At 35.8% G+C, this 24,329-nt stretch overlaps 1 protein-coding gene across 1 annotated transcript; it reads left to right on the top strand.

Moving 5' to 3' along the window:
* Positions 1 to 1,736: 1,736 nt before the first annotated feature.
* LOC129234045 (eukaryotic translation initiation factor 4B-like) lies at positions 1,737 to 24,000 on the top strand (the record flags this gene model as incomplete). The annotated part of the gene is made up of 5 exons (XM_054867945.1): positions 1,737 to 1,805; positions 12,893 to 13,036; positions 14,112 to 14,299; positions 23,748 to 23,864; positions 23,955 to 24,000. Coding segments are annotated over exons 1-5 (508 nt in total), but the record flags the coding sequence as incomplete, so codon positions are not given.
* Positions 24,001 to 24,329: the final 329 nt, after the last annotated feature.

Genomic DNA, 24,329 nt, shown 5'->3' with positions numbered 1-24,329 from the left:
CATTTTTTTAAAAGTATATATATATAGAGAGAGAGAGAGAGAAAACAGAACGATCCCTTAATCTTTTGAAATGTTTTCCAAATAAGATAAATATATATAATACAAGTATCAAGCCCAATTTAAAGGGGAGAAAACTCCTGTCACAAATATTATGGAAGATCTTTTTAAACACCGTTTTTAAAACGACAACTTCAAAAATTTTCCGGGGCAGTGAGCTTTGTACATTTTTTCTTTTTTTTTCATTTTTAAATCATAAATTAATGCCTTTCAGAAATTTCAAAATTAATGCCTTTTTAGAAGAAAAAAATTATAAACAGAACTGAAAATCAAACCCTGTTTTTTGATTCAAGGACGAGCACTTTTAATTTTTACAATGGATTGCAAGTGTTATCAATTTTATTGAATTCCTGCGAAACGGTGAGCGTAGTACCATTCCTAATGTTTACCAGGGGTGCTAGACCCCACAGGTAACTACTGTATGTAAATCAATTCATTTCACAAAGTCGGAGGGGGTGGGAAAGCGAAAGCTCCTCCTGTTCGGGGATACGTTTTCATATAGGGACTCTACTCACCCCTAATTCGCTGACGCTCCTCAACGGTGCGTAATATAATTTTGTTTGACGAGGGGTAAATCATCTGAGAGGAATTAGAAGAAATATGTGTTTCGATTAGTACGAAATGAAAATCCCACTGTCCCTAAATGCTCTTTTTATTACAATTAGAACAATATTAAATTCCAACTCCCAATCTGTTTTTTTTTTCGGTATTACAAAGTTTAAGAAAAGGAGAAGTGTTCTCCTTTTCTTAAGGAGAACTCTCTTCTGAGGGAGTGCATACCCTCAGATTTTGAATTAATTTCGTACCATATTTCAAGACTATATCCCACCTTAATGTTTCTGGGGCATAGCAAACGGTTGTAAAAAACGTTTGAAAAGTCGTATTCAAATGGACCCCACATCCACTCTGGCTTTACTTGACTTTAAAGGCTATCACGTGACTAAGAATTCGTTACATCAAAAGTAGAAAACTCTCTTCTCTACTACCACGTTTTACCTCTTCCCAATGGTTTCGCCGGATTTTCTGAGGAGGAACTTTTTGCGAAAAGGATTAGTTGATCTTTTGTTCTTTTTTTAAACAAAAAGAAGCGCTTTTAAGTCATAAAAATGCGTGCCTTAATAATGGATGCCGGAGAATTTGATCCCCCAGGTGCCGTCAAAATATCCGCAGTGACGTAACATTATGCTTAATAGCTGTTCCAGAATCGAGTTCAGCCTAGGATTTTGATAAAAGCGCTCGCAACGTTGTTTAAATTCGTCGTCATTAAAGGGGACAAGGCGACGTTAATTAGGCTCGTGGTCTCAATGTCCTCCAAGTGAAACGATACCTCTGGGGGTAACTATTAGCTCCTGGACTAGTTCTAAATTCTCATTAACTGTTCGATCCGGTGATGGTGCTGCTATCTATCGGTACATAAAATTATGGAGGCAAAGCACTTAGTATGCAGTCCTCGATATAAATACAGTTGTAATCAATTATGACTCTGAATAGGAATAGGATTGTTTAAATTAATAACTGGTAAATTTGGCACAGAGCATCATCATGTGTAAAAAAAATTTCGTCTCTCTTATGTTATTTCATAACTTGGGATTCGATCATGTGGTATAGCGATTTAATTTCACGTATTTATCCGAATCCGAATGGCATCGAGGTTTCTCCCTCCCTATTTCGTCGACGCACTTTCGTCGTGGCAACGTCGAAGGTTTTACTTTCCTTCATTTTCTGGCATTTGGATATGGCGGCTAATGGTAATTATCTTTCTTTTGTTTATGCTTAATCCGCCACCCCCTCTCAAAAAAAGAACCCCCGCACACGACACTCGTCCCCGCTCCGTTTCCCCGAAGGGATCGCCCCTCGTTTTCGAATGCCATCGAGCGGAAGGTGTCGAGTAACGTGTGCGTGTGCTCTTTTTCACCCTTTTCTTATCTTTCCACGGCTCTGTTGTCCATTTTCGAGTGCAGGATGATCGAGTGCGAATGGCGATCGAAATCTGTGCGCCGTGCGCTCGCTTTCGTGCTTTTTCCGATCGCGATCGGCGCACTCGTGTATCGGTGCGTAACACGTTATCACTTCGCGGTTCTCGGCCCGGGAGGACTCGCCCCCCTCTTTTTGTTGGGGGGGGCAGTAAAAATTCGGACATAACTTTGATATACCCCCCCCCAAAAAATTACGCGCCAAATCTGGCACTCCCTACGGACTTTTTAGGGTTGCTGTTTCTTATTTTGGTGTTGCCAATTTAGGTTTTTTCCGCTTTTAGATTTTTGTTGTTGCCAAATGTAGTATTTTCTTGCATTTTGTAGAATTTTTTGGTTTTTTTTCTTAAAGTTTTGTGGCAGCAATTTTTGGAAGTCGCCAAATTTCCGATTTGGGGGGGTATATCAAAGTAGTTCCGAAATTCGAGAGGGGTGCGGGTTTATCGAAGATAATATAAAAAATTCTTGTGATTCAATTTTGTGCTCACCTACTAGTGTCAGCCCTCATGTGAAAGTGACGGACTCGATAATAGATGAGCTCGGAAAAAAAAAAGTATCTATTTCTTTGCTTCCAGACAGCTCGAGTGCTCTATTAATAAATGTGTCATAAAAAGTATCGTGTCATCATTAATGTGACCAGACGTCCCGCTTTTTGTCTTACTGTCCCACCAAAGTGTCTTGCTTTGTCGAAAAAGTCCCGCTTTTTTTGCTTAAAATCCGTCACACGAGAAATATAACATACAGTCTAGATTTTTTAAACGTTTTTTCGATTTTTTGCCGTCGGTAAACGTAAGAACGCCATGAAATTGATGTAATTAATATAATTTTGATTAATAAATTTGTTGTATGATGCAATATTCTTTACATCAATACTATTAAATTATTTTCAACGTGAGTTCTTTATTGGTACATTTGAGTTATTTCTCGGCATTTTTCTGTTACATAAAATATTAAGCCTGTGGAAAAAAATAACTACTCTACCCCCCCCCCCCCCCATCATGTGTCCTGATTTTTAGCTTGAAAAATCTGGTCACATTAGTCATCATGCTAAATTTTGTGTGTGAATTCCCATCGTAACGATGACACGAGGGCTTGAATTCGAAAGGGCGAAGAGCCGAAAGCTCCCGGTTTACCCGAATGAAACTTTCAGAAGTTCGGAGGTCACCGTGGCCTCTCCGACGTTTCCCCCTCGGGAGGACTCGAGGGCTGAATCGCAGTTTTTGAGCAGTGTGTGGCGGAAGCTGAATTCGACTAGTCGAGAAAAATCTTTAGTGCAATGCTGAAAGTCTTAAGGTTGAAGGACTTGGTTTCGTCTGGCAGAGAACTCGATTTTCAGTCTTTTGGCTAACGAAGGCTTCACGTTTCAAGGTGTCGACTAGTACACATATTTTTTCTATTTTCAATAGCATATAATATATAATAGCAATAAAATAATAGCAATAAATTTCATATTTTCTGCTCTTTAACACTTTATCTTTTGTAAAACAACTCTCTAGTGTCGACCAACTAGGGTTACCAACTTTGTGATTATCGCCATTTAGCGTCTGGCGTTAAACCTTTATAATGACTCGATTGGAAAATATTCTCATCATTTTACCAGCTTGTCAATATCTGCGTTTTTAGGGGTGCGGTGCAATGTTTAACTTATTTTGGGAGAAAATAATATGGATTTGATTTTTGGATGCTAGGATGGTAAACAAATAAAATCTCTTTTTATTTTTGTAAAAATCACGGAATTTATAAGTTTTAAAAGAAATTCTGTGCTTTTTAAAAGTGTCTTGGGTCAAAAAGTTTAATGCTGAATCTTTGTCTGAATTTTATTTGTTTTCTTCTCTTTTTTTTTTGTTACAATGATTTTAAATACTGTACAGAAATATTTCTAGAAAAACTTAACATAATGTAGAATGGTAGATAAATATTGATACTTGAGAGAGCAATGCCCCCCCCCCCCCCACCAAATACTAGAAAAACACCGCAGAAAGATATTTTCAACATAAGAAAAACACGCAACTTTAAGTTTGAATGATGCAGTTTGTGCCATCTCTAAATTTTAAAATTTCGCAGGGGTCAAAGTAGTCCTATATATCTTATATTTCCTATATTTTCAAGAAAAGCATCAAAGTCGTCCTGTATTTCCTATATTTTTGAAAAATGTCCTATATTTCCTATATTCCCGTTTTTTGTTGTTGTTGAACCAGGAGGACATTAATTTTACAAATTTTGGTGCATGGTGCACTAAAGGAAAAGATGATTTTGCCATTTTTGCAACGGTTTAGTGCCCATAAGCAATAGTGGATTTTCGCAATGGAGGCTGCATGCTAAAACATTCAAGCATAAAGAAAACGTCCAGAGGATCCTTCTCAAGCTCTGTTTGTTCTTAATACAAGTGGTAAAGGGTTCAGTTTAGATATAAAATCAAAGAACAGTGGAATTAGTACTTGGGTCATTGAGTGAGGAAGAAAAAATAAAATTTTTCTTTGTTCAAATTTTTTTCAATTATTTCGTCTATAAAGTACACTTTTTTTTCAAAAATTATTCAAGTACAGGAGAGTCATTTCAGATGTAAGTTTCTTTTTAAACAAAATCATTGATAAGAATAAATAAATAATACATGATATGTATTATTTCTTTTTTCATAGCAAAATTATTCATATAATGTGTCCTATATTTGTCCTATATTTTTTGAGGGAAAATGTCCTATATGTGACAAGTCGGTCACTTCTAGCCCTGATTTCGTTTTAACATTATTTTTTTTTGCGAAATTATTTGACTTTTCACAAAATTAATTCATTTTTCACAAAATTATTTGATTTTTCACAAAAAACGGACACCGTGGAAAATCCTGGACAGACCCCTGATTATACATTTATTGTTAAATCCATCCAAATTTCAACAGCCTTTGATAAATTTGCAGAATGTGACTGCAGTTTGTCCAGTGCTGTTGACACTTCCTTCAGCTGTTTTTGTAGAGACAAACTTTCTCTATACAGTCCAGCATTGTTCAGGATATTGATAAGGACATATTCTTAAATCATAATCATCTTCACTTACTATTTCCACTTATTTATGAAAATTCTTGACGAATGTTTTAATGCATTCTTCTGGAGAATTCCACCGTGTTTCATCGGTAATTTGCGGCATCAGTCCACCCTTCTCTTTTAGCAATCCATGCGGGATATGATGGTTCCGAAAATAGTTGTGGACGTCTGTAATGTGATTGATAATGGTTTTAGCTGTTACATCTTTCTCTAAAAGATTTAAATAGTGCACTGAGCATCCATAAGTTACGATTTCTGGATTTTCTTTCACCACTAATTCCTTCATCTTTTTCATTTTTTTTTTACGTTGTCAGAGCAAATTGCAGACATCGACACCATATTTAACCTTTACTTCTGAAGTTGTTGAGCCTGCGATTTCAGCACAATACTCGGCGGGGTTTTTTTTCGGCACCACAGTCGAAAACATGTAGCAGAAAAACATTTTTTCCTGCATGAATCTATGTAGCTATTATGGGAACATTTCTGATAGAGGACCATCCGTCGAGCATCAAAGTTATAGTTGAGTCCTTTAACTCTTGTTCAATTTGTGACTCTACTTCTTCAAAATTTTTATCCGGGAGATGTCCTGCAACGTCTTTTCTTCCGGGAGGAGTAAAGCCTGGTCGCAAAAGTTTCATCATGTGTGCATATTCTTTTGATGCTGCAGCATTAAAGGGTATTGCGTTTGCAACGAAAAAATTAGCAATTGCATTTGATATTTCACTCTGTTGTGCCGTTTTTGTTGTGATGGAGTAACGTGACATTTTTGCTTGATGAATTGGCAACATTGTACTTGATTGTGGATCAGAATTTCGTTTTTGGTTAACTGCAGCTGTGGGAAATGGAGATGATGGTTCTGATGTACAGATTGAAGCAGTTGAAGAAGGGAAGTCATCAATGTCTTGTATGTCCTGTGTAGCTTTAGCAACTTTTTTTGAGCATTTACTTTGAAGGTGTGCTGGTATTCGTTTAACTTTTGATGTCAATTCTTCATTGCCATGCTTACATTTTACTTTAGAAGAATTTTCAATATGAGTGACTTCTAGTTTTCATCCAGAACCAATTGGCATTTTTCTATTAATAAAAGAATTAAAAAGGAAACTTATGAGTTATCTTTCAGAAGAGCAGCAGAAAACCAAGCCTCAACTTCTGAGGAAGCAAAGTTAGAATACTGTTGCCTACAATACTAATTTGGTCTCTCTAACTTGACCACTTTTTTTTTATTATTATTTTCTTTCTTCTTGAAAAATCCTGCCACCTGGTCATTTTCTTAGAACTTCTTATCTGTTTATCCTATGTCTTCCTTCTTCTCCCATCTGGTCTTCCAGTGTTTCATTGTTCAGGTGTTTGATAAAGGGACTAACACTTTCTGCCCCAACTGAAAAATTTTCACTACACCTGTGATTCATCCCAGGTACAAGATAAGAGTATCCAATTCTATGCTTTCCCCCTGTCCCTTTGTCCTTCCTCTCTTAGTGTACTACTGAATTGCTAATCCTGATGGTATGGGGAAAGGGAGGGCCTGCCCTTATCTTTTGCTCATCAAATAATGACAGTTTTTACCCTTTGAGTGAAACTGTGGTGCAGCTACACATTCCTTACTCATTGTTCCTTTTATCTACAATTCCTAGTTCCTTGTCAAGACCCTGGCTTGTTAGTTCACTAGGGGGTGGGCCTCATGAATTTCATGTGTCTTCTGTTGTTGTGGGAACCAGAATTAAATAAAACACTCTGTATGTCACATGATATTAATTTGCTACTCACCTCCTTAAGAAAAACTTGGTTATTTTGCTATGTACACACCTACATATTATCTTGCATTTTCTTTCGGGTTTGCTTCGGTTTTATTAGCAAATTTTAACACATTATGTGTTTAAAATAGCACTAAGCTGTCCCGTTTATGGAAAAAGATGATTTACTCCCAATTTCTTGACAGCAGCTTTCTGAAACTTCATTGCTTAAATTGTGTACAATATTTACATTAAAAATTATTATTTATATTTGAGACTAACTTTTTTCAGTATAACATACTTCTTTCTGAAAAAAAAAACTTTTACTGAATTTTTCCCAACAAATGCCTTACCTTTTTGCTTAAAAATCCACCTTTTTCTTGAAGAAAAAGTTTTTAAATTTCAACTTTATTTATTAAACCAAACTTCTTTGTAGAAAAATAAACTCCTATTGAAATTTTCCCTAGAATTACCCCACCTTTTTCCTTTAAAAGACAAAAAAAAAAAAAAAAAACACTTTTTCCTTTAAAAAAACCCAGTTTTGGCTGGATTTGAAAAAAAAACAGGGTTCATGGGTTTTATTTAAAAATACAGGGTTTTGCCAACCCTGGTTCCTTCGGATCTCAAAGTCTTCGTACTACAGATTCTTCCAGGATATGTCCCCTTTTCTTCAAAATAAAATGTGCGGAGGACGGATTTGTTACCTTTTTATCAAAAAGCCACACCGTACCCTTAAATACACTCTATAACAAAAAAATCGACGTACCAAGAAGGAGTTGTCCGATTGAAATAAAAATTGGTGAATAGGAAGACTGTTCGGAATAGTAAATGATTAAAATCTCGGAAAAATTGAAAAATTTATGTCGTGTATTAGTAAAAAGTTCAATAAGGTGTTGACCCGCCTCTATCCTGGATACAAGCCGAAGCCTGGCGTGGCATAGATCGATAAAGCTCCTTATTGGTTTTCTGGGGTATTGGCTCCAATTTGTCAAACGAGGTCATCTTGGATTCCGTACCAGATGCAATCGCCTTCCTATTATATCCCAGACATGCAATGTGGGAGAGAGATCTGGCGATTTGGCAGGCCAAGGAAGTGTTTGATATGCTGGCAGACAGTTCATAGCAACATGTGCCGTATGTGGTCTGGCATCGTCCTGCTGAAAAACCAGCCGAGGGTACTACAAAAGGAATGGTAGCAAAACAAGTCTTTGGATGTTGTTGGCGTACTGGTATGCAGTAACTGCAGAAAATGTTTTTAATGCCAACATTTTCCCCAATTTATGTGAAAATTTCCCCAACATTTTACAATATTTTTTATGTTTCATATAAAAATTCATTCATTACTATAGGTATAGATAATTTTGAAAAAAAAGAAAAAAAAATCTGCATCTTTAAAACTAATAGAACGAACTAGTAACTTGTCGAACTAGGTATTTAAAATGTATATTAGAGACGTACCGAGTACTCGGTAATTACTCGGTACTCGGCATACTCGGCCAATTTGCCGAGTACTCGGTACTCGGCCAAATTCTGATCAGATACTCGGCCAATACCGAGTAGTTGCAAAAAATTGAATATTGTCCAAGACAGATACCGAAATTTATATTTAAAAAAAAGAGCAAGCATTATATTCTGCAATAATTTACAATTAAAATTTATAAGTCAAATTTAAATTTTGAGAATAATGAAGTTTGTAATGCTTCAATGGTATAAATCTTTCTTTTAATGTCCCCAAAGTTTATTAAACTTGTTTATTAAAAATTATGCAAAAAAAGGCAAGTATAGAAAATATGGAATTTTTATATTAAAAATGGATATTTGCTACAAACAAAAATGAGTTATAAAAAATATAAAAATACCTTTGCTTAAAAAATTAAATGAAATAAAACAATGTTAAAAGCACAGTGTAGGAACACTGCAGAAACGTGTTTTGGAAGTTACAAGGAATTCCTTTTTCTATGCACAAAATGGGAGCTCGTGGATTTAAAGGCATCCGACAAAAGTTGGATTTTTTTGTCGAATGTCTTTACCTTCTCTAGCTCACATGTTATGCACTGAGAAAGACGTTCCTTGTAACGGGAGGGGAGGGGGGCAGAAACACGTGTATGCAGTGTTCCTGCATATTTGTTTTATCTGCTTTAAAAAAATATTTATGTTTGGCAGACTAGAACTATAATTGATTGGTATACAGTGAAACCCCTCGTAACGGACACCCCTCTTATGCGGACAATTTTTAATTCCCCAGTTCCAATGTAAATAACATTATTAAACCCCTGTCCTGCGGACACCTCTCTATTGCGGACAAAAAAAAAATTGTCCTGTTAGTGTCCGCATTAGAGGGATTTTACTGTAATTTGTTTTAATTCCAACTTGATTAATCATACCTTTTATTTATTTATTTTTAATTTTAAAAATCTTTTTTTGGTAAAATTTTTGACAAACCAGGGGTCTGGCCAGAGGATATTTGGGTCCGTTAATGGACCCTTCACAAAAATCCGATCAACCAAAACGGACCTTTCACAAAATCCCGATCAAACAAAACGGACCTTTCACAAAATCCCGATCAAACAAAACGGACCCTTCACAAAGCTCTGATAAACAAGATCGGATCTGTCAAATTGTTTATTGAAAGAGCAAATCTGAAAGCAAAATAACGCATATTTCTGTGTATAAACCGGTAATCTTTGGAACCTTTTTAAGTCAAATTAAAGGGATCAGCTTATACAAAATCGGCTAATTTTGAAAAAAAAAAAATTGGCACTCTTGGGCTGCTCCTGCAAGCGATAAATAATTGCTACTGCCAAATAAATATAATGGTTGTTTGTTTTATCACAGCTAATTAGCAGCGGTGTTTTTGTAAACTTTTCTGAAAAGGTATTGGTAAGCACTTTTCTCCGCTCATGATTTAATAAACAATAAATCTTTCAACATTCGATATGAGAATCATATTTTGTTCTTTTTTCAAGCTAACTTCGCTTTATTAGGATTCAAATAAATGAAAAGTCTCTTTATTTCTGTTAGAGCTCTCATTTCAAGTTTTTAAAGCAAAATTCCATTTTCTGTTATGAGTCAAAAATTAAAATGCTAAGTAGATTGTTTATTTTGTTTTATTTTTTGGGTCAACTGTGTCCACAGATATTAATGATATGTTTATCATAGGACTCTAAAATGCAATTTTAAAATAATTTTATCAAAAATATTTCTTTTACAAGCCGTTTTTATACTTTTGATGCCTTCACTTTGAGAATTGCGATCTCTTTGCATCCGCTATGGGAATCCGATTTTTCGAATTTTTAATGATTATTACGCTTCGTTAAGAGGTAAAGAATTAAAATATCTTTTTATTTTTGTTAAAATCGCGGAATTTATAAGTTTTGAACGAAATTCTGTGCTTTTTAAGAGTGTCTTGGGTCAAAAAGTTGAATGCTGAACCCTATTCTGAATTTTATTTTATTTATTTATATTTTTGTTACAATTATTTTAAGTACTGTACAGAAATATATCTAGCATAATTTAACATAATGTAGAATGGTAGATAAATATTGATACTTGAAAGAGCGATGCCCCCCCCCCCCCCCCGCCAAATATCAGAAAAAAAAATCCAGAATGATTTTCTCGACGTAGAAGAGGAAAACACTCAACTTTAAGTTTAATTAATGCAGTTTGTGCCATCTCTAAATTCTAAAATTTCTCGTTTTAATAAAAATAAATTTTTTTTTTTGCGAAATTTTTTGATTTTTCACAAAATTAATTCATTTTTCACAAAATTATTTGATTTTTCACAAAAAAAACGGACCCTGTGAAAAATCCTGGACAGACCCCTGCAAACAAAATTGTTTATATAATGCGTAATTAAATTCCACGAGGAATTTAGTTTTAAAAACTATTATATGGACAAGGAGGTCTATACTACTATTCCAATAAGTTCAAAATTCATCACATGTGTGTCGGTGGTTCTTGTTAAAACATAATTGGTACTTGGTAACTCGGCCGATTCGTGAAAGGCCGAGTACTCGGTAACTCGGTACTCGGCCGAGTAGTGAAAGGCCGAGTACTCGGTACGTCTCTTATGTATATTAAGTAAATACATGTATGTTTTAATTAAAATCTCCTATCTAATATTTATTATTAAATGTAAATTTTTATCCAACAAATAGTTAATAAAAATATAAAGACTGGTGATGCAAAAAAAAAAAAAAATGCATTCAAAAGACACTTGCGAAAAAAATCGAAAAATTGAAATTAAAAAAAAATTAATCTGCAGAATTTCCCCAGATGGTTCAAATTTCCCCCGATCCTAGATCGCGGGATCGGACATATTCTGTACCCGTGCGACCAAAGGGTTCCGGCTGTCAAAGGAAATGGCACCCCAGACTGTAATGCCTTGTTTGAGGGCCTGTGTGGCGTGCAATAGTGAAAGCAGGATTCCCCCTCTACCCTGGTTGTCTCCAAACACGTCTTCGATGATCATTAGGACAGAGTTGGAAGCGGGATTTGTCCCTAAAGACTATACGTCCCCAGTTGGTATTTTTATATCCTAATAGAGCCATACACCACTGTAATCTGGCTTGGCAGTGTGCAGGCGTTAATGTAAGTGGCTTAATGGTTGGCACAAATGTAGATTTCGCCGTCTCAACCGTCTGTCAATGGTCATGCTGGACACTGGCGTTTGGGTCGAATGCCTGGCGGTCGATAGAGATGAAGAAAGCGCTGTGACGGCTGATGGGACAATCACTCTGTCCCCACGATCTGTTGTGGTCCCCTGACATGCTGACGCTGAGCTCTGCCATTTTCCACCCATCCTCGCCAGCATCTTCCAATCGCCGCATCGCTTCGACTCGAATGCCGAGCGATTCTTCGACTTGTCCGACCGGCCTCTTTCGATCCGATGATACGACCTCTCTCGAGCTCTGACAGTTGCTCGTAATGTGCACGAACCCTGTGGCAAGGCACTTTTTAAGTTGTCGAAAGGTAATCTAATCGCAATCAAACCGAAAATTTTAACGACCGTTGAACTCCCCCTTATATACATCCGCTGGATGCACAGTTCCGGTATGCTGGAGATCAAACTATTCATTCATTGGACCATCAAATTTTAATCATTTGCATATCTGGTCAATACACTCATGCGTACGAAATTTCATAGCCATCGGATGATTGCTTCTCGGTGTGTCGATTTTTTTGTTGTAGAGTGTAAAATAGGGTTTTCCACTTTCGGACTTCTTGAGTAAGTGATTTGATAAGTGTCATCTGAAAGATTTAGAAAATTTCATAAAATGATTTTTCCTAAAAATTGGACATGTTCCCTTTTGATAAATTACTCCTCATATAAGTCAGTGAGAAGCAAAAGGATGCAAGTGGTTTTTTTCAACTTTTGATTAAAACGCGTATAAAGATTATGTCTTAGGTAGGCTTTCATTGAATTTTTTTTCTAAATCATGCTATACAGCAGCACCTACCAGGGTTACTATTGCTATCTCTTGCTGTAAGACAGAGGAGATGTTCACCTATTATTTGTACCGGCTACCTCCAATGTTTTAATTTTACCACTTACATCCCTTTGCTTCTCACTGCCTCATATATCATGATATATATCGGCGAACCCTGGTCGCCGAACACGAATACTTGAGAAAAATGACTCCTGCGGTCAGGGCCGGATTTGGAAGTGTTCACCCCTAGTCAGGGTTCAAAAAGATCATATTTTCAAAAATATCCGATACTTTGATTTATATCCAAATATTTTGATATATATGTATATATCCGATATTTTCGACCCGTGTAAGTTAGGATAATTTGTGGGCCCCCCCTTTGTTGTGGAGGCCCCGGGGCAGTAGCCCCGCCTGCCCTCCCTTAAATTGGTTCTCACAAGATGAACTTGCCGAAACCCCGTCCGGTTCAAACATAGAATCACCCGAATGACGTCGTTACCACCGAGATGACGTTCGTTTACGTTCGGAACGATCGTGTCCGATCCCATCTGCCCGGGACGAAAACGTATTTTAATTGAAGGAATAACAACAGGCCCTTTTTTTTTTCAAATTTTTATTCTACACGAAGCTTGACTAAAATGTCCGACTTTACTTTTCTCCTCCAGCAAAAGGCAAACGCAAGACGAAGGGCAAGACCCTGGACCTGAACACGTTCCTGGGGGAGGATCACGATGCCCCCAGCGGGTTCGCGGTCGTCAACACCAGGCGCATCGACTGGGCGGACCTCATGGACAACGAGGACATAGACGGTGAGTGCTTTAACGATTTTCTCCCCGTTTTTGCAGATTTTTTAGTCTAATCATCAAAAAGTTTCACTTTCTTCTCAGTAGATGGCGCCCTTTTCGGGTCTATCAATGTCGGGGAATAAGATTCTTTTTCCAATTTATAACTCATGTAGCAAAAGTTAATTTTTTGGAAGCTTTCCTCATTGCATGTTCACCGAAGCACGCGCTTAGCTGAAAATTCCAGCAGATTTCAATCCTTTTGCATCTGGAAAATATTTCAGTTCTTTTGATAGTTTGAAGTTATTTTAACATGTGCTGCCCTATACCTGCATATTTTATATTTTATTTTCATTATATTGAGCAATCATGATTGCTTATTGTTCTCACTTGACTGTTTTTGGCGAGCTATCATTTTGTTTTTCCCCCCGCCACCTTCCGCACCATCACCGTCAACCGGCTCCTCACGATGCTGCTCCTCTAGCGAAAGCCGTCTCCAAGTTGCGTCCATGTCCTACACACACGCGCATACATACGCAGCTACACGCACGCACGCACACACACATACACACAACTACCCACACATTCATGCCTGCACACTGACACAAACACATATGCCTACACACAGATACACACATTCATATACACAATTACCCACACACTTATGCCAGCACACAAACACACACGCCTACATACACACATTTGTGATTGCGAAAAACATAATTTGAATTCAAGATGTCAAAATTCAAATTAATTTTTCTTTATATTGATTTTTTTCGGATTTTAGTAATTAAATTTTTGTAGCTACTTTTCTGGTAGAGACTGGGGAATGTATGAAACTTTAAGCAAATTCACTCCTTATTATTTGGTTTTTCCTTTGCAGTCTATTTTTCTTGCTACTACCAGTTAGCTTACATCTGCGAAAAATCCCCATTACACTTTGAATTTAGTATTCATGTTATTTAAAAGCTTAATTTAATCATTCTGTTGTGAAGATATGTCTCTGGTGAATCGCCTATATATCTCTAGTAGAATCTCCTGTTTTATTTTCCTTCGAGGGTCGGCAAGTAGTATGACCTCCCCGTTCTTTTCTCTCTTTCAGACCGCTACACCCTGGACTTCAAGAAGGACGAGGGGAGGGTGGTGCTCCCCACGGCCCCCAAGGCGGCGAGGGGCCCCGACGTGGACCTGGGGCGCGTGCCCGAGGGGCCCCCCTACACGGCGTTCCTGGGGAACCTGCCCTACGACGTCACGGAGGACGACATCTCGTTCTTCTTCCGGCAACTCCAGGTGGGAGGACCTTCCTTTCGTTTTCGACGGGTCGAGTGTGGGATGTCGGATTCCGACTCGAAAAATGGCCGAAAACGCCACCCCGGTTTCGCTTACGTTCAAGCTAAATTAATTATATTTTTTTTATCAATCTGAATGAGAGTGCTGCCGTGGGCAGGCAAACGGCAGTATCTGCAGGAATGAGTTTTCGTGATATTTGATGGAATGGGTTTTGGATTTAATACTTGCAATAGGAAAATGTAGGACATTTTTTTCGTGGCTTTTTTTTCAGCAGAAACCAGTCGAGCAAGCTTGTATGATGAGGTTAACGTTCAATAGATGATAAAAATGCAAATATATGAAAGGTTTGCTGTTACTGCCTTTTACCTGCATTTTCGGTGGCGTAGGGTCCGCAGATGTGAATTTTTATCATCATGCGACGTGCCGCTCGATACAATAAATCACGTTTCCACTAAAAATAATTCTGTACTTGTGTTCAGTGGACTTTATATTACATACTTAGGAGAAGAAAAAAAGAAGGATTCTTAACTGAAAGTGGATGTTAAAAGATGGCTGCAGAATGTCAGCAGAATGCTTATTCACGCATGACACATGGCATCGAAAGTTGTTTAAAGAAACTGAATCGAAAGTGCTGTTTTTTCAACAAGTAACTGTGGAATGTTAGCGAATTTGAACTTTTAAAACTCAAAAAAAAAAAAAAAGTTTTTTTTTTTAATGAAAAGAAAAAAAAGACAGGGACGTGAGTTCCGGATTTTGGAATTCTGAAATTGGGGTCTCGTACTGCACAGTGTTTTCCTGTATCCCTAAAGCAGCCCGAGTTGAAGCAAAATTCTTGGTGTAATACAATGGCTAAAAACAGAGTTGATTTTGATTTAACATACTATTTGAGCAACTAAATGATCGTGAAGATGCAATAATTTTTAAGCTATAATAAAAGTTAAGCTAATGCATAAAAGATTTCTTCTTGAAATTGTGATTATGTAGTACACTTATTACTTTAAGGCAAAGGAACAAATAGTCAAGCCTACTGCAAATGGAGACGGCTCCTTTGCTTATGGGGTTGTTTATTTTATGCAGCTTGAATCCCATGAGAGGTGAATTCGAGCTACGTGAAATAATTTACTTAAATAAATTCTTTTACTTGCCGTTCTTTATACTTTAAACAATGCATTCACTTTTAAAATTGCAATCTCTTTGCATCCGCCATGGGTATAACATTTTTTGCATTTATTATGCTTACTATGCCTTTTGAAGAGGCAAAGAAATTAAGTTCATTTGTATTTTTATTAAAATCATTAAATTGAAAAGTTTTTAACGAAATTCATGCTCTTTAAGAGTCGAATGTCAGAATAAGTACGGAACTGCTGGCTGAAATTTATGTTTTTTTCCTACTTCATAAAGTGTTTTGAAACATATATAATATGGCAGGGTTTGTAATTTTTATGATTAAGACTGTCCCATTTTATGAAAAAAACTTCCTTTACCCAATAGATGGCGCAAAATGTTGCACCCTGGTTGTGACGAAAGCATCATGCTCGTTGTACGTTTTAGCCGCAAACTAGTTTTACAACTGACAGGATTTACGCGACATCCAGAAAAGGGGACAAACCGGAATTTGTGTGGAGGAGATATTGTTCTTCAGAGGAGTCAGTGAGGAATGTCTTTCATTGTTCGAAACACACCCCTCAAGTGCCTTCAGGCATTGACAGCGCGAAGGAATCGGAAAAGCAAACAAAACCGCTGCAGAGAAATGAGATGAGAGCATTTTTGCTTCCATTTGAAGTTTAGATCAGAAATGATTTCGTTATAACAAGGGTTCATCTTTTTAACCGCGGAAACTTCGGTAAATTTATCGCAACATATTTTAGAAATGTCTTCTTTTTGGCTATTAAATCTACTAATAAAAGTTGTCAATCTAATGTATTTTTTTTTTTTTTTTTAAATATTAATCTTTAGAAGCTTTGTTTCCTTCATGCTGCATTTATAGAAATTGCTAAATCGTAATAGAAAAGACTGGAAAGTTTGTTAAATCAGACTTGGACAGTTTAAAAGAAAATTGTGTTTGAAAGGTCACATTTTTTTAATCTTTACGAGGAATTTTACCTTTTGTTCATGACAAAGGTCCACAAAAATTACCATGGAATTACAGAGAAAACTTGGTGGTACGAATCTTTTAAAATTTTGAAGAAGAAAACATAGTTTTTTACGGCATTTAACAGGGCCCAGTCGTGCAAAGAGGGGGAGGAACAGCCCCCCCCCCGAGATCGATCTTAGTTTTCGCCTAACTTGGAAATAGTCGGGGGGCTACGGGGGAAGAAACTGCAAATTGTGATAAAATTATGAAACTCGGCATGCTTGTAGACATTGTATAAACAAAAATTTTACAAAGGGGAGGCATTCCAAAATCCCCCCCCCCCCGGCTGCCATTTCTGGTCCAGAACCAAAAACGGCGATTCTTTTTAAATTTTCGTTATTATAATTTTTTTAATCATTGGTTGTGTCATTCCATGGATGTTTATTACATTTTTTATTATTTAAAACTCCAAAAAAATCTAATTTCAGAAATAACTTCACAAAAAATGGTTTTTTAAAAATAAAATCAATATTTTTAAATTATGAGTTCTCTGAAGTGAATTTTTCCCCCATAACAGAATTACAGGTTTCTGAGTTTGAAGATACATTACATTTGTGTTATATCAAAGTAGGATTCCAGTTATCCAAACTCTAATTGCCCGAACTGTCCAATTATCCGGTCATGATGCCCCTCGTTTTAAATGACTGAGCACGCATAATTGAAACTATTTGAGAAGGGTATAATAGAATAAGGACTTGAAGAAAAAAGAGAGAAAAAAAAAATAATTTTCAGACAACATAATTCTAATAGAAAGAAATTTAAAGTTAATTTTAAATTTCTGTTTATTATTATTATCGCTATTGTTGCTGTTTTTAATTCTCCGTCACCCAATTGATCATCAGTAAGCTTTTTCTCATTTTATAATTAAAAAAAACAAAAACATATATATATATATATAAACAAATTCAAGTTTTGGAGCACCGTATCAAAGCTGGTGCTTTTAAAATTAAAGTTTATTAGATCATAGATTTCAACTAACTTTAGTATCGTTACTGAAACTTTGAAGGAGTTGATTTTGTGTGTGTGTTATATACAAATATACGTGTACAATATACGAATTTTGTATTAACTTATCCAATTATTTAAGACATTTTTAAACACCCTTTAAACTGTTCCAGACCATTTCTTAACAATATATTACCGTTTCTTGCATAAACAGCTGAATTTTTACCGTATTTTAAAAAAAACAGCAGTATTCAAACGATGCACAATATCAATTATCAATGGGAGAGAGAGACATGAAAAAAAAAAAAAAACAGTACGGTACATATACAGTATGCAGTAATAATAAAGCACTACACTGTAATAGTACTATACAGTATTGCTGTGCTATCTTCGATCAGTGGCGGATTTACATTCTTTTCAAGGGGGTGGCGGTTGAAAAACGTGGAAGCCATATTTCTCCCCTCAACCCACTATGTAGGGGGGAGGGAATCAATTGCCCACTTTTAGCCTGTATTTTAAATTTAAATCACCCCCTAACGCCCCTCACAAACTTATCGCTCCCCTCAAGAGTTAAATCTCCCTTTTGGTGGCTATCACCCCCAGGTTTAGAAACCACTGTTCTAAATCATAGCAAAATGTATCATCATACCAGTATAGTGTAGTCCATGGAAGAAAAAGGTTGGAAGATACATATAGAAATATAAAAATTATTAATGTTCAAAAAAGAGGGGAGGGGCGAGCTTCGGTTTCAAATTAAAAAGTGGGTAATGCTGTCCATCTTCGACTACACTGTCTCTACTTAATTTAAAGCAAATTTGTGGAATGTACTTGATTGAAATTAATAGCAAAAGCTAGTAATTCCTTTAATTCTATATTATTGGTTTTCGAAAATGACAGTTACGGAGGGGGCGGTCGTCTCCACCACCCCCCTGGTAAATCCGCCACTGCCTTCGAACCATTTTTTAGAGTTTCAAGCGTTCAAGAATTCCTTATCTTGTCACAAATTTTCACTTTTTCTTTCTATCTTCACAAACATAGCATGAAACAGCGTGCTTTGGTGCAGAATATTTCATCACCTTTCATATTTAGAATTTAAAATATTAAAAGAAAATTGTGGAGTTGTTATTTATACACACTAACAAAGCGATGTTTTGACTAGCGCTGGGTGGGAACTAGAGCAGTTAGTGATGCTAAAAGGATGAAAGTATATTCACGAAACTAATATTTAGTAGTAAATAGCGAAGCCGTCATTTTGCGCCACGATTCCTTTCCAAAAGTTTTCGTGTTGTGGGTGAGAAATTTGCGTTAGCTCCAACATTCGTTACTCGAGAAAAACTCGCGTTATAGGCATTTGGCGTAAGTTGAATCGCTTTGGAGCGGAAGCCGACTGTATATGAGAGATATAAATGTTCAATTTTGATTGGGGAAAATGTAAATTTATCATACATTTCACGACAGTATATTTTTGAGTATTATAGTTTAAAGTTGGTTGTATTCAAAACGTTGATCAGAATAAAACATGCGTCTTGTTTTGCCACAATGACTTGAGGAGAAAACGGACAACCAAGTTAGAAAAGTTACTTATTGGATTTAGTTCAAGCACTTCTCTGCTTCCCAAACGTGATGAAATTTTAACTAAATACTGATTTTTTTTCCTTTTGTTTTAGCAAGATTAGTGAACTCCCCCCCCCCCTCGATGATGAGTAGTCATTTGATTGTCATCATTTTTATTTGGAGGAGAATGGAATATATACTATGACTACGAGCATTCTTCGGAAGGGCTAGAGAGGTGAAAACCAGGAAAATATGTAGCAAAAAGAGAGATCCAATGGGGTATTCCCCCAAAAATATTTTAAAAATCAATAAAACGATCTATCCTTCCTGGATTTCGTTTCAAAGTTTATTTCAGGTCCGTCATTTGGGAAATCAGGGTGAGGAGGGGCCATTGGAACCCCCTGGATTTTAGAAATATTTTTAAAAAAAGTAGTCTTTTTGTTCGTATTTTTTGTTTGTTCCTTTAAATATTAGGCAAATGTTTGGATAGGTAGCCTCTCCCCCGGAATTTTTCTGGAATTGAAGTTACCAAAACGTATTTTAATCAAGTTTTAGTGATTGGGGGGGGGGGAGAAATGATTGGGGGTAATATGAAGGAAACTTTGGAAATTTAAGTTTCAGAAATAGAATAGTAGATTATCTTTGATGGCAAGGCGAAACGATCGGAGACCCTCACCCGGAATTTTTTTTAAAATTTAAATCCTGAAAAGGAATGTTTGTACGGTCTTTAATCATGCAAAAGGAATAGAAGGCACTCCTGTGAAATATTTCCGAAATTGAAAGCTTAAAAATCCATTTCTTTGCTATTTTTAGGGAATGGGATAGGGTTCTAGGAACTTCTCGAAATATTTCCAAAATTAAGTCCTGAAAACGCAATTACATGACATCTTTCAGGATGAGGGTTGGGGTTAAGAGACTGTCTCACAAAAAAATTCGATATTGAAGTTCCAAAAACGAACTTTCAGACAATTTTAGATAATGTTATAGTGAGGTTTTTTTCGACTCTTTCGCGGCAATTTGTAGGGATGCAAGTCCGTAAACCAAAATGTAATAATGCTGAGGGATCATCAGGCTCTTTAAATTCGCCACTACGCTCAAGTATTGATGCTTCTCTAAAATGATTTTTTTCCTCTACATATTTTAGTTTTTAAACTGTTTAATGATATGTTTTTGAATGTGTTCTCTTATAAGAAATTCTTCGCGACTCCCTTGGAAGTCACAACATGCTGGTTGGGAACCGCTGATCTGGAGCATTAGTAATTAACCAAGCTAGTCAATTAATGGTTAAAATATTTTTTTTCTCAATAAAAGTTGTACTATACACATTCATATCTTTAGCATAAAAATGTTTGTAATTACTTTGGTATAAAGAAAAAAGCTTTAAAACTAGCATTTAACTATGTCATTACAACAGGTAGATCGTGTTTGTTAATTACTGGCGTTGAAGGCATTTTAGATCAATGCATGTAATCGACCAACCTTCAATAACAAACAGCATAAATGGATAGTTATTAAATGCATTTTTTTTCCTTCACTGAGAATAAGCATTGATCAGCATATCTCAGTAAATGAACCTGTAAAATTAAATTTAACCTAGAAAAAGGTGATTCAACATTTTATCTGATAACAATTTGCACCAGTAAGAAAAGTGACTTCCTTGAAAACTTCTAGATGTCTCTGTAAGTATATCGTACGTAACCTTCATAATGGTCAAATCAAAACCTTTGTTACAACTTAGTTCAACTTACTGGCTGATGGTCAGTAACTCGCGGATCACACTATAATACTTCCTGTGCAATTTAAATAAACGCTTATCAATATCATGTTTACTTAATCTGTTACTTTTCCAAGTCTAAAACTTTAAAGTATAAAATTGAGATGAAGATTTACTTAATCCATTTGCACAAATTTGACATTTTTATGCTTGTATTTGCAATTTATTCCCAGAATTTTAAGCTTTGTCTTAAAATTTTGATACATTCAAATATAAAAACCATTAAACGTTACATAATATACGAAGTACCTACTTTCTAAAAAAGTTTCGTGTCTACAAGGTAATGATTTGAGCCTATTACGCGTACGCACACAATATGTAAAAATCTTTACTTTTCAAGTTCAATTTTTTTTTTTTTTTGAAAGTTCATATATTATCATACATAATACTTTGCTCTTTGTTATGAAGGGCAAATATATGCACAAAGATGTCACACCTGCGCAAATGGATTGAGCAAGGTTTTTTAAATTAAATAAGAACTATTTTCAGATCATCTTTGTCCTTCGTTAACATTAGAAAATATTAATTACTTCTTGAAAAATAGTTAAAATCGTTGTTGAAATAAAATATCACGAAATTTTAATGATCTCTGTTGCGTCAATTTAGAAAGATATTCATTGCGGATTAGGAAAGATTGTGTGGCGAGCACTCGTAGGCCAACCCTCCAATTCTAGTTCACCCACCTGTTTCTAATAGCACGGAAAATACACACGGGGACGTCCTCCCTCCCCCCTTTCTCTTTCCTTGACTACAATCACTGCCGCCTCGAGCCCAAGCTACAAGCACTGACATCCGATACCACTGGCCATCACTTCGGGCACACGCATGGAAAGCCTCACTTTTTCGCAAAAATCTAGTTCATCTGCAAAACTGACTGATGGCGATATTTGTCCGGCGGGATCTCCACGCGATCACGAACAATTGGTTTTAGAGAAAAAAAAATCTAGACTGATTTATGAAGAATATGAAGGATTGAAACTTGTTACAGAAAGTTTATGGTCCATATGGAATCATTTATTAGCATAAAAATGAGAAAAAAGCCGAGCTATTAATAAAATAGACCTTAATTTCACGTATCCTTACTTATTCGAGTTTTTGACGCCATCTATTGGCACTTTAGGCAACTATAAGATTAGTGGACAGAATCGAGTAAGTTTCAGAACACGTGAGCATTGAAAATTTTTTTAATGATATTTACAAAATATTTCAATTGCAATGCGTCTACATTGTTTCTATGGTTCAGAGAAAAAAATCTCGAATCTCTGTGTTTAGATGATTTTTCATGAATGTGTTTAAGAGAAATATTTCATATTTGACAAAAAGTACTTTTTAATATCATTTTGTGATAAATGTAGGTAACTCAGCAGCAATTTACTTCATGCACGTTGTTTTTTACACATTCATCTGATATAGTAAAAAGTTTCATTGCAATCCGGCGATTAGATTTTTTTTGTTGCTGTTCCCAAAGAGTCAAGTTTAGCATGTTTTTCTACCGGAACAGCCTTAAGAAAAAAATTGGACTTTTTAAAAAGTTTTAATCAGTTGTTTTTTTTTCTTTTTAATTTAAAAATTTGGAGATATTAATTACTTAACATGATTAAACACATATTTCATACAATAGATGAAAGAGCAACTTATTAGCTAAACGTCATTTTTCTATGTTTATTAGCAGAGAGTCACACAAAAGTTTTGAAATGATCTATAAAATTTTGATTATTAAACTAATTTGTACAATTTTTCAAAAGGATGCCTTATATTTAAATTTAATTTTCTGTATTTCAATCTCGTATGAATAACCTTGTGTTTCTATGCCAAAATCAAACACAAGCTTTGCCGAAAATTATTTGTTGTGTTTGAAGTTAGTCCTTTTGTATCCTGTAAATATTTCAATTATTTTGATAGTTGGAAGTTAATTTGGCCCCTATTACTTTCAGTCGGCTTATTTTAGTTCTAATTTTAGCAATTTTTATTTATTTATTTATTGGTTAGGAAATTGCTAGTACCTGTTTCATACTTGCCAACTCAACTGTTTTTAACAGGAGACTCCCGTTTTTTGCTTCCATCTCCCGATTTCCCGTTTTTTACGATTTTCTCCCGTTTTTTCAGTCAATGATCAAAAAGTTTCACTTTCTTCTCAATAGATGGCGCCTTTTTCTAGTCTATCAATATCAGGGAACAAGAAATTTTCCAATTAATGACTCCGTTAGTAAAAATTAATTTTTTGGAAGCTTTCCACATTGCATGTTCAACGAAGCATGTGCTCTGCCGAAAATTTCAGCAGATTTCAATCTTTTTGCATCTTGAAAGTATTTCAATTATTTTGAAAGTTTGAAGTTATTTATTTTAACATGTGCTACCCTATACCTACTTATTTCATATATTATTTTCATTATATATTGATTTTTTTTTTCGAATTTTAGAAATTTAATTTTGGTTGCTACTTTTCTGGAAGAGACTGGGGAATGTACAGAACTTTAAGCAAGTTCACTACTTATTATTAGGTTTTTCCTTTGCAGTATGTTTTTCTTGCGGCTACCATTTAGCTTACATCTGCGAAAAATCCCCATTTCAATTTAAATTTAGTATTTATGTTATTTAAAAGCACAATTAATAATTATTTTGTGAAGATATGCCGCTGGTGAATCACCTATATACCTCTAGTGGAATCTCCTTTTTTTTTTCCTTCAAAGGTTGGCAAGTATGCTGTTTTGTTTTTGAGAAGATACTAATTTAAATCAATATTACTTATTTTTTTTTTCTCAAAATAAAACATATTTTAGTGGTTACCCCTCCCCCCATTTGAGTTCGATTCCGAGTCAGCTCAAGTGTAAAAATGCATACTTTACTATAAATTTAGTATGTTTGTGCATTCAATGACAGCAAATATATGACATGTATATGTATGACAGCAAAAATAAATAATGCTAGTCGTACATATTTTTTCTGAAATACGTTTAAAAAAAAATGCATCTTTAATCAAGAAACTAGTCCTTGAGAAGTGAAATAAACTCTTAATTTTCATTGCTGGGTGTGTGTTTCAGGTGAAGAATGTGCGCCTCCCCAGGGAGAACGGGGAGAAGGGGAGGATCAGGGGCTTCGGCTATGCGGAGTTCAACAACAGACAGGACCTCATACAGGCGCTGGCACTCAACAACGAGGTGGGTTCTCGACATTTGTGCTCGTCTGTGTTGTTCTCACATGTGCCTCTCCTCTCACTCTCTGCTTGCTTTCTTTCTTTCTCTTTGCAGTCGCTGAAGAACAGGGCCATCAAAGTCAGCCTGGCCGGAGAGCACGGTGAGTCCTTCCCATACTTGCCAACTCTTTTTTTTATATATATATATTATATATATATATATATACTCCATACTTGTCTTTAACGGGAGACTCCCGTTTTTTGCATTCATCTCCCGATTTTTACGATTTTCTCCCGTTTTTACAGTTTTTTCAGTCCATCATCAAAAAGTTTCACTTTTTTCTCAATAGATGGCGCCCTTTTCTAGTCTACCAATGTCGGGGAATAAGAATTTTTCCATTAAATAACTCATTTAGTAAAAATTAATTCTTTAGAAGCTTTCCACTTTGCATGTTCGACAAAGCACGTGCTTTGCCGAAAATGGCAGCAG

This window comes from Uloborus diversus, unplaced genomic scaffold (genome assembly GCF_026930045.1).
Source record: "Uloborus diversus isolate 005 unplaced genomic scaffold, Udiv.v.3.1 scaffold_953, whole genome shotgun sequence".
Classification (NCBI taxonomy): domain Eukaryota; kingdom Metazoa; phylum Arthropoda; class Arachnida; order Araneae; family Uloboridae; genus Uloborus; species Uloborus diversus.
Note: the sequence above shows the minus strand (reverse complement) of the source record. Positions and strands in the feature narration are given on the sequence as shown.